This window comes from Lolium rigidum, chromosome 3, assembly GCF_022539505.1.
Source record: "Lolium rigidum isolate FL_2022 chromosome 3, APGP_CSIRO_Lrig_0.1, whole genome shotgun sequence".
In the NCBI taxonomy this organism is placed as follows: Eukaryota; Viridiplantae; Streptophyta; class Magnoliopsida; order Poales; family Poaceae; genus Lolium; species Lolium rigidum.
Genome location: NC_061510.1, coordinates 128059469 through 128071336, shown reverse-complemented (window position 1 = coordinate 128071336; position 11868 = coordinate 128059469). Strand labels below are relative to the sequence as shown.

At 41.5% G+C, this 11868-nt stretch overlaps 1 protein-coding gene across 1 annotated transcript; it reads right to left on the bottom strand.

Moving 5' to 3' along the window:
- Window positions 1-11049: 11049 nt before the first annotated feature.
- Window positions 11050-11559, bottom strand: LOC124695511 (E3 ubiquitin-protein ligase EL5-like). The gene has a single exon (XM_047228349.1). It carries the CDS (start codon window positions 11557-11559, stop codon window positions 11050-11052), a length of 510 nt encoding a protein of 169 aa, XP_047084305.1.
- Between the last annotated feature and the right edge of the window lie 309 nt (window positions 11560-11868).

Sequence of the window (11868 nt, the reverse complement as noted above, 5' to 3'; positions counted from 1 at the left end):
TATAAGCGATGCAGATCCATCCTCATCAAGGAAACATCGGGAGGAACCGACCTGCTGGTCAAAGGGCACAAGCGAACCATCCGCGAAGTTCAGACCGACAGGCGCCACACCGGGGCAACAGCCCAAAGGAACCACTGATTCCACCAAGCGCTACCTCACCTGCTGGTAGACCCAGAGAAAGCGACCTCCGGATGAAGGAGAGACACTCAAAAACCTGGGAGCTTAGAGCTCTTCCAAGATAATTTCTACTTGAACGTTAATCGGAACAGGTACAACCGAAAGGTAACTATTTAAAATGTTTAAATTGCCACAGAAAATATTTTTATAGTTCCTTACGCAGGCACAGATGATTCAGTAGTGGGTCTGCTTCTTTCTCAAACTTTTACCCCATTCTACTCCGGCATGTATAGCTCAGGCTTTCTAAAAGTTGGGTAAAAAGCATTTTCATCTATGAAAATATATCAATGGTGTCAATATGATATCTGGAAAGAGGAATGGATGGCAACAAATGCTGATATAAATTCCATTGATGAGAAAATTGGACAATGTGAAAACACTACCAGAGTATATGTGCTCATAAACATTGCCATAGTATGAGCTCAGGATCTTACAAAATAAAGATATGTTTATAGGTTGTTAAAAGGACATACAGTTATACAATTATATTGGTTCTTCACTCATGTTTTCACTTTCTGAAAGATCGTATGGACCATGTCAAATTCAGAGAAACCTGCAAGCCGATTTAACAATTCTTCACTGGTCAGTAAGTTAGATAAAAACTTCTTGCAACTTTTCTAATCAGCATCAAGGATAAAGCAATATCTGTCATGGCATAAAAGATAGTATAAAAAAGTAAGTTTGCATTTGTAAAGGGCACATCAGTATTACCGAATCAATCATTATTGACCATATAATAAAAATAAACTATAATTGGCCATGTCCCTGAGCTAGAACAACAGAGGACAAATTTATTGTTCATATTTTACCAGCAAAACATGCATCAGATCTGAACTGCTATCAGGAAAAATCAAGGAACAATAGTGACATCACCGGCACATGTTCCCTAGCTGCAAACAGCGGGTATAGATCCAGATGAGTGTTTGACGTAGAAGAGGAAGCCTACATAACAGACGATGATGACTTGATAAATAGCAAGGGGTCTCCGCTCTTGGTGCATGTAATTGGATCAGGATTACACACACATAACTCAAACTTGAGGAGGATGCGGTCATAGAGGCAGAACTCAGAGCACCTAGATGCTCCGAGTGTTGACCTGAAGCGAGAGTAAAACACCCTTAGAAGGCTTGCATTAGTTGAACGCAACAGAGACAAATCTTCTAAGATGATATCAGTTCTGAAAAAACAAATTGTCTGTTCCTTTCATTTCATTTGGCAAGGAAAACCAGGTATCATTTGTACATGGATTTTTGGTGATATAGTAAACTGCGCTCCAAACCACCACTTCCAATGTATATATGAAACGAATTATAGAAAAAACAGGAAACAATAAAATTACAGGCTAATAACTATAAGTGATTCATTCATATGCACTATATGGGCATAGCTTACCGGAACTCTGAATGATCTTATTGCATAACTTAGCTCACATATGCTATTCTGAAACAATTAATTAAGAATACTTCACATGCCATTCTAAAACAACTAAGAACAGTTCCAGGCTATACTGAATGTCTGAAACAACTAAGGGTACTTCACATTTCCCTCTAATCTTAAACAAAATATCAATAGATTAAGAGTAGATTAATATGACAAAAGTATGCTTGATTTATCAATGAACACGGTACTTGAAACACCTTAGAAAGATTGTACAGTATATGGTTACACATTAAAGGATTGCAAGAAAAATAGATAATGGTCGAATTATACCATGGCGTGTCCTACCCATGCCCAACAAACGCAAACTTCCTTGTACAGCATCCACATGACGCATTACACCACTGTTATGGGCGCACGAAATGAGGGAAAACTTTGGCTGCTAGCTGGGGCACTAAGCGCATGAGAAATTTAAGTTTGGGAGAGTTAAATATTTTTTTTTGTAATATGGCATGGGTAATTTAGATGTTTGAGAGAGTAAAATATTCTTTGTTGTAATATGGCACTTGATACACCTTTCTTAGAAATATTTCAAAACATTTTGACTTTTCAAAATAGAAGAGTGACCACGAGGTGATGAGCAAAAGTGCAGAACCAGCTATAGTCAATAGAGATGGATGCTACCGGGACCGTAAAAAGTATGTAATTCCACACAGAAAACAATCTAGAATTATGTTGTCTTCCATCAGTGTACCTTGCAATGTTTTATTGTCCGCAAGGTTGGCACCCAACGTAAGTTGTCCAGATTGGAGAGGCACATTCTAATCATCATCGGATTATTAAAAAGTGCATACCATATTCTCGAAACAGATGTGGATATTGAGCTAAAATTATCCACATCCTAACAACAAACTTTATTAGTACCACCTCGCTAATATGACAAAACAGATCGCTTGCAGGACGTATGTTTTTTTTCTTGATGATGTAGGAACAACTTCCTTCGTAGCACGCTATTTGATTTTCCCTTCACGGGATGGCTCGATTGCACCGGTTTCCCTTGGTTTTCCATCGTCGGATCCTTCAAGTACACTGGTTTTCTTGGTGCGGGATCGCTAGGGCGAGGGGAACAATTTTTTTAGCGATTTTAGCGCACCACAATTGGTCGAGCGTGACGGATGAACGGATGATGGAAACAAATGGATGAAACCACCAAAACTCTTTTACTTCTATTATTAGGTACAAGAAAATTGCTCGTGTGTTGCAGCGAAAGATAAATTGTTAGAAGTTTTTAAATAATAAAACCGTTGTTTTATTCCCAGTGCAACGCACGGACATTTTTACTAGTAATAACATAAATGAAGAACCCGACAGAACAAACACGTGAAGCATGAAAGAACAATGCAACACAAAGAAGCAAAGCAGCAAAATGTTGTCAGTGTTTTGTGCTAATTGCATGCTTGGCCCCATGACGCACAATAAATAAAATGGTAAAGATAATGCTGTCAATAGGGGGTGGTAGCTTCTCACTCACGCCTACTCTCCATACCGCCACAACAAATCTCTCGGCTCTGGGAAAAAAAAAAAGCGTGCCACAAAAGTGTTTGGCAAGTCGCCACCTATGATTGATATTTCTTTCCATGGTGTATTTAGAAAAAAATATAACTAAAATGGTTTTGCTAATGCTTCGCTAACACTCAATAGATATCCTTCTAGTTTCATGCTTACACGATTACACCGTTACACTAACATAGAATCCACTATTGAACAAAACGTATTGTTCCACCCACATATGCAATGATTATTGCACAACGTCAGTGTCACACGGAAAACGATCAGCTGTGCTCCAACCTTGGAGCAAGCCCAGCGCTCCGCTCTTCCTTTTCCACCACTTGTATTCAAATGCAATTATGAAATGTGCATATGTTGAGGGGAGCTCCGTCTCTAGTTTTAAACCATGTTACTTTACATTTTTGGTCTACCTTTTTTCAAATTTAGTGTTGTCATAAAACGCTAGAAAAAGGAGAGATTGAAAGAGTATTTCCGTACCTTAAGTTGTTTTGTGTGTTTGATAATAACACTAGGAACATTTAACGTGCGGTAAGGGATTATAGGAAGATTTGCTACAAGGTTCAAGACCAAGAGAGGCCCCTCAAAAATTTGAAAAGATGAAGACAAAGCTTTGCGGCTCTCGATGTTTGAAGCCGTAGTCGTTAGTTGTAGTCATAGCATTTTGTCGGTTGGAGAGTTCCCCAAAGTATATATGTTTCTTTTTTTTGTTGCTTGGGCCGAAATGTCCCTACGCAGATGCCAAGCCGAAACTAGGCCGGAGATTTGTCCAGAGACTCTAGATAGATCGGAATCGCTGGTCTTCAACACTGGAATCTTTGGTCCTTTAGGCCGGAGTCTTCGGTCCCTCGGACCGGAATCTCCGGTTCCAGACTAGTGACGTGCTAGGTTGTGCTCCGCGCAGACGCTAGGCCGAAACCTGGCCAGAATCTAAGGCCCAGCCCAGAATCTTTGGTTCTACGGTCCAGAATTTCGGGCCCAGGTTTCCTCCGCCTTGGTTGTGCAGCGCCCATATGCTAGGCCAGGAGTTGGCTGGAGACTTAGCCGGAACCTCCAGGTGAACTTGGAATCACTAGACCACCATGCCGGAATCTCCGGCCATCCAGTCCAGAATCTTCGGTGTTTCCAACCGGAATCTCTCTGGTAAGTGATTCTGCAATGGCCATAATTTGGGAGGCATGTGAAAGGAAGTTTTCGTATTCCTCATTGATTCACGACTTCCACTCTCTCTCCTCCATTGTTTCTGAGATCAAACCTCGTGGGTCTCCCTCCCTAGCTAACCAATCAACCCCAAAATTTGGGAATCGGAGGAGGACGACCCGATATACCTATCTACCCAAGAAATTTCAAAATCCTCCAACTATTTCTTAGTGGAACTTGCAACCCTAGGTCCCCTTGGTGGAGACCATGGTTGAGAGGTCACCATGAGGCTTTGATTTGTGCTGTCCTAGCCCTTGGTGATTTTGGGAGCCTCCAATTCAGTTGTGGAGCTATGGCCCAACCTTATGTGAAGGTCTCGCCACCTTGACCAGGAAATGTTACTTGAAAAGTGGGCCACCTTGATGTTGAGCTCACCAGAGAAGAAGGTGGTGCCTTTGTGATGGTTGTTCGGCCTTTGTGGCACCACACCTCTCTAATGTAGATGTACTTTTTTTTTTTGGAAAGGAACTACGGGAAACAAATTCTTCGCCTCGTGTCTCCTCTTTGGTTGTATAATTTCCTTCACCATTGCTCCTAGTTACTTGCTCTACTAGTAGATATATATTATACACTATATAAAAGCGAGCTCTCCTTGCTCCACGTCGATTCACTGTAGAAGTTCAATTTTTTCCAATCTACACTACAGCACGTTCTTTTATTTTCTTTTATTTTTATTATTTGTTTTGTTCATTTTTTTACTGTTCAAAGGTAAATTTTCACGCAACTTTTTGGTAGTAATTTTTTGGCCGTAGTTACCTATGTCTGCCTCCTAAACAAAAAAAGTTACCTACGTCTATGGATGCATTTATATGTTCCTTAATTTTGACAACTCGATGGTTATTTTTTCACACATCTTTCTGGCCACAATTATTTATACGATGGTTAGTTAGCTTAGGTGTATGGTAATATTTTTTTAGCTCCTTTTAGTTACTTAATGAATATTTCTGCACAACTTCTCGGCCGTAATCTTAGCGGTGGTAGTTACCTACGTAACGTCCCTGCTTTTTAACTAATTGATCTTAGTGGTGGTAGTTACCTACGTCTCAAGTGATACTTTTTAACGTTCCTGCTTTTTAACTAATTGATGGTAATTTTTTGACAAATCTTTCTGGTCGTAACTTTCTGATGGTAGTTAGCCAACGTCTACGGCACAGTACCTACGTAACAACCCTGCTTTTTAACTAATTGATCTTAGCGGTGGTAGTTACCTACGTCTCAAGTGATACTTTTTAATGTCCCTCTTTTTTTTAACTAATTGATGGTAATTTTTTTACAAACCTTTCTGGTTGTAACTTTCTGATGGTAGTTAGCCTACGTCTACGACACAATATTTTCCAGCTCCATCTATTAATTAGTTGATTAATTTTTCAGCAAAACTTCTGGGGCGTAATTTTCCGGCGGTAGTTACCCTATGGCAATTGTTCGATGGAATTTTGGACAAATAATTCGTCGTTAGTTGTCAATGCCAAATTTACCATTGCGCAGTAACTATGTAACAAAACTTTCCAGCCATACTTTTTCGACGTAGTTTCCATACTGTCACTCTTCGATGATACGTAACTTTCCGTCAGCGAGTCAATTTTTCGAGTTATACTACACGCATCAGAAAATACGCATTGGCTATAATATATCATGCATCGATTGTAAACATATATATTACTTCTTTCATATAGTATGGGTGTGAATATATCTAATACTTTGCTTATATTGTTCGTATTGGCTCAGCTAACAACTTATGAAAAGTATGTCGATACTAAACCTAGCCATGTATAGAACAAAAGTAAAGTCACAGGCGTGGCGTTTCTCCGTGCGATCTTCGTAGTTGTATCCCTACCTGTTGTTTGTGTACCTTGTTGTTTTCCTTTGTGTTCGCATCATCTAGGTTTATTTGTTGCAAATTGGTCACCTTTACTTCATCGCACTAGCCTTAAAATCGAAAAGGACTAAAAGTTGAGTAGCATCTATGCACCCCTATCTAGTCACTCAAACTACCCGTTCCAATGGAAAATTTATTATACATTTAGATGGAATTTTCTGAAGATTAGGCTCGCCTTGGAAAACAAAACATGCATTTTACTCCTACAGGCACCTAAGGGTATCAATTTTTTATTTTAAAATTATGGGAAATACCAAACGGAAAATTAGTTTCTGTAGTCAAAATTTCATCTTTATTATCATTTAAACATGTATCATTCAAATAAGATTTGTGTTAAAAGTAAGAAACATTCACATCATCTATTATATGGTAGCTTTTGTTTTTCTAGAAAGGCTTTTCAAACTATTTCAACACTTTGTATAATGTGCTAACATATTTCGCCAATTGATTCTCCAAAAAGCACCACATGCATGACAAGCTAACGTTTTCACACTGCTATGAACTAGTCATGTCAACGAGAAAAATATTTAATTTAGTAGAGAGTGCTTGTAGGAATCATTTACCAACCCGCACAACAGATAGAAACTATCACTATTTTGAATGTAACTATATTTTGTTTGTGATCAAGTGAAACTCCTTCTTCACCTTGGATAATGCAAAATATAGCCACATATTCAAATTCAATGTGCTTCCACGTCAACTTGAAAGTAGTACCAAGATTAGGCAAGCAAAAGTGAATATCATTTTCCAAGATTCTTGGCTATGGAGACCATCCCGAGACATGAGCGTCATGCCAACCCGGGGTGAATCGAAATGTATATATTTATAATAAACTTTTATACTTATTTATGACTTACATTTATCATACTATAATCTTACAAGTATAATTTTCTATCTATTAGTTTTCATAGTTAACCACGTTTGAATGTAGCTAATATTAGTTATATTGATTTTTTCTTATACACTAGTAATATATGTATATCAATGAGATATTGGTGTAGTGATAAATTTGAATAATATGTTTAAAAAAGGTTCTCCTTGAATTAAATTCTGATAGTTATACAACTTACATAGTGTATATGTACATTTCGTATGTGTGTGTATGCATGTAAGTGTTCGTGTCACTTTTAATATTCTTAATATCATGGTACAAATCTCTAAAGCATAGAGTCTAATAAATATCTTAACAGTGGTTTCTAGTGTATGATTCAGTAAGCATATTGTATAGAATTTTAGAATACAAAATGAATCGCATGTAATGTCTCATGCAAGTTTGGTTTGGCAATAATTTGAAAATATATGTATCATAGTAATCGCCGAAGAATATACTTTACATACAATCTTGTTATTTGGTATGCTCGTCCGTAGCGCACTTCATATCTTCTGATGTATGAAAAGCATGAACAAAATTTAACATGGAAACCTCGATATCATAGATTATAGTCCACATGAGAGAGAAAGAGTAATAGACTAATTAAAAATCATCGTCACCGCTGTACTGGTTTGTTCCTATGTGGTACCCCATACACGATAATCGTCTTGTTAAATTGTGGAGTCAAGAGTCTGTATTCTATGAAGCGAATGTTGTAATATGGATCATAATCCCTTAAATGCATATACAATTTTTGTTCGTCTCATAGTCCGACGTAGAACAACTGCATCGACATACCGGCATACCACGCAGAGGAGGGTAGTGTGGGTGGTACCTCGACGTGGCCTTCAAGAAGGAGTGCGGCGCCAGCGGCATTGTCCTCGTTGTGGTTTCCCAAGGGTTCCCCCGGTACAACGAGCCAGCACCACCCACTTGCCCAACACCTAAATTCGTGCGGGCAAAGCCAGCGGAGCTGACCCGGTGCCGCGACCTTCGACCTCCGTCGCCTCGCCACCTGCACAGCCAAGAATGACTTCTAGCATGAACCACAGGCGTCGCCCGCCGCAGGGCCGATACCGTCCATGTTACAAAACCGCGCAAATAAAAGTAGATCAAACGAAGAACAAGAACACATATTTTTACGTGGAAAACCCAAATGGGAAAACCACGAAACGCACGGCGGCGCTCTCACTATAATTGGAGGAGTATTACAATACACGAGAGGACATACCCTCTATGTGCTATCAATATGGTGTATCTCTCACATATATTCTATGACTACCTTCAATTATATATAGGGGCAAATAACTCTCTTTCTTGGCGGACACGAAATAGAGTCGTAGATGTGCTACGTCTATCACGGTTGGCACGCCGTAGTCCGTTAGGACTTCTTCCATAGTACAACAGGTAAACATATTTCAGATCAAAATACAACAAACTCCACCTTGAGCTGAAATCTCTTGCAGCAGTCATAGATAGCATTTAACTCCTCAACTAAAGTCATCACAAGTAAATCTCGTGCCTTGAAACGTCCATAGGACTAATAAACTTCTCATGAAATCAAATTGAGCAAATCAACAATAGGTCGTCTAGGAAACAACACAGCTGTCAACAAAGCAGACAAATAAACCTGGGTATCCTGTAAAACCCCAGCAAAAGTCTGAGTCTGTGCCACTGACCTCAACAGAAAAAGAAACTGCTCAATCATCAAATGACATAAGTCATCATATCTCATGTGGTGCCTAAGCGAGCGCATAGCTCGTAGTGCAACATCTTGGTACACATAACATTGTGAAGAACTCATCTCATGGAATCTGAACGTGCTACAAACCTGAAAGCACAAACCTCAGCAAACATACTCATGCAAGAGCATCTCGTACGAATGACATCACGCACACCAAAAACTGCCGACTTAAAGGTTAATGAAAAATCCATGACATGGTTAAAACTTTCTCTGTAGGACAACTGTCGGATAAAGGAACCTCAACATGCAATGGATCTTCAACTCTGCAATAGACCCCTCTTAAAAGAGCAAAGATAACTGAATTGCACTGAAACTTACAGTACTAAATATTGTAGTATCTAGCAGAAAACAATCTCCTTCTTGCACCTCAAATAATCCTCATCACGAACTTAAGTAACAAAGCAAAACCTTCACATGCATAACAACAAAAACTCGAAGAGCAAAAAGAATAATGCTGCCTACCAACAGACATAAAAATTACCTTCTTCATATTTTTTTTGATAATTGAACCGTGTTCTTCATATAATTGCAGCAACATAACATATGAAATTTGCATCCATAATATCTCCCGGCAGGCTACAAATCACCAAACTCCACCTTAAACTGGAAACTACCAAAAAAACGATGATCATATGAGCGGCAATCATCGAATATAGGTGGTGCGGGAATCCTTTCCTTTCTCCTCATCGGTCCAAACAATAATATGCTTATTTCCAAAACTATTCAGTGCATCCTTATAATCGGCTTGCGCCAACAAACGCATGCATCTTAACTTGCCATAGAGAAAACCTTTGTGTCACGAACTCGTGATCTAGCAGAGGAAAGTCATACTTCATAGTAGACAGCAGTAGATAAAGCTTTGAATACAAAGTAGTACAAGTCTAACAGAAAAATTCTTTGCAGAACTAAGTTTGCGAAGCAAAAAAACTGAGATAAATTGGACCTGGTACTGTCTCGGGTCGACGTAGCAAACAGAGATGAAAGGAAATCTGAACTAGTACTGTTTTCAAGACTTCACCGTAACTAGTGCAGCAGCAAAATTAAATTCCTTTGATACCTCGGGGCTTGATCCGTAGATGATTGATCTGATGTGTATATATGTTGCTTCACGCGCGTGATAATTCACACACACTAGACGGAACGGCAGGGCTGCTGGCACTCGGCGACTTGGCCGAACAGAACAGATCGGTGAATTCGAGCAACTTTAAAATATCCTGTCATACTGCAATGCAGATAAACGCAGCGAAGCAACAACATCTAACTCCAGTAAACAGACGGAGAAATCAGTGGATTAGGGATGATGCAGAAAGATGGATCGTTCAAGGCAGCACACAAGACACACGGACCAAAACTGCGTCAGATCTCGTAGATCCAATCTCACAAAACGCAATCGTGACTCTATCTTGGCGAAGCTGCTTGATGCCGTAAGACGACGGCTATTGATCCAAACGCTACTGCGCGGTGCTGCCCCAGGAGCGCAGCGGAAAGTCTCCCGGGGCAGCGGGTCGATCTCGAAACCTTGAGCTCTAATACCACTTATTATAAAATCGTGTAAATAAAAGTAGATCAAATGAAGAATAAGAACACAAATTTTTACGTGAAAAACCCAAACGGAAAAAACCACGAAACGCATGGCGGCGCTCTCATTATAATTGGAGGAGTATTACAATACACGAGAGGACATACCCTCTACGTGCTATCAATATGGTGTATCTCTTACATCTATTCTATGACTACTTGAACTATATATATGGGCAAACAACTCTCTTTCTTGACGAACACGAAATAGAGTCGTAGATGTGCTACGTCTAGCACGGTTGGCACACCGTAGTCCGTTAGAACTCCTCCCATAATACAACAGGTAAACATATTTCAAATCACAATACAAGAGTCCACACCTACCCAGGGCATGCAGCGGCAGGGAGAGCCCACCGAGCAGCAGCCACGGCCAAGGCGATCCCCACACAACGTTCCCAAATCCCCGCCGTCCCCTAACTAAAAATGCTCCGCTCCATGCGTTCGCGCAAGGCCCAAAACTCGTTTAATATGCACCCCACTTTTATGTTGTCCAAAGGCGACAATGCATGAGTTACGTACGATTTGGACGAACGTGCGCCGTGTGCAGTGTGCTAGCAGAAGCGCGCGCGCACACACACCAAACAGAATCCACTACTGAACAAAGCTTGCTGTTCCACCGACGTGTGCAACGATTATTGCACTACGTCACGCGGAAAATGATCAGCTGCGCTCCAACCTTGGAGCAGGCCCGGCGCTCCGCTCTTCCTCTTCCACCACCGCAGCGCGGCAGAGCGGGCACGTCGACCTCACCCGCAGCCACGGCTCGATGCACGCGGCGTGGAACCCGTGGCCGCAGCCCGGCACCAGCCGTCCGGCCTCGCCGTGCGCGAACTCCACCAGGCACACAGCGCACTCCGCCTTCTCCTCCGCACCCTCAGCCGCCGACGTGGCCGCGTGCACGAACACCGGCAGCGGGGTCTTCCCGTTCTCGCCGCGCTCCGCGTCGACGCTCGCTCCGCAAACCTCCGGCGGTGGAGCCGTCGACGAGGCGGCGGCGAGGCTGTCGTTCGTCCGCGCGTGTTTCTTGGACTGCCATACGAAGCGCCAGAAGAGGTAGAGCAGGATGAGGGCGACGCTGACGGCCGCGACAGCCGACGTGGCGCGGCTGTTGGCCGGGCTACCCGAGGCTGGCGACGGCGAGGAGACCGGAGCAATGCCACCGCCGCCCATCTCCGGATCTCCCTAGCGTCGACAAGCTATAGCTTAGCCGGTGTCCCGGTGATATGCAACCCGGCCTTTAAGGACGAGTAAATGGAATGGTGTCATGCTTGTTAGCGTGGTTCACTAAATGGAACTTTGTCTAAGAAATCGATTAATGCTTAACTAGAACTTTGGATGTGTTAATTGATGTTTTAAGGCGTCAACTAATCCTGATTGGCCGATCCTTCCGTAGCTTCCATTGGAGGGGAGCTAAGGAGAAGTTTTCTTCGCTGAAGGTAGTCTGATTAATATGATCTCCGCCCGCGCGCCCATGAGGTT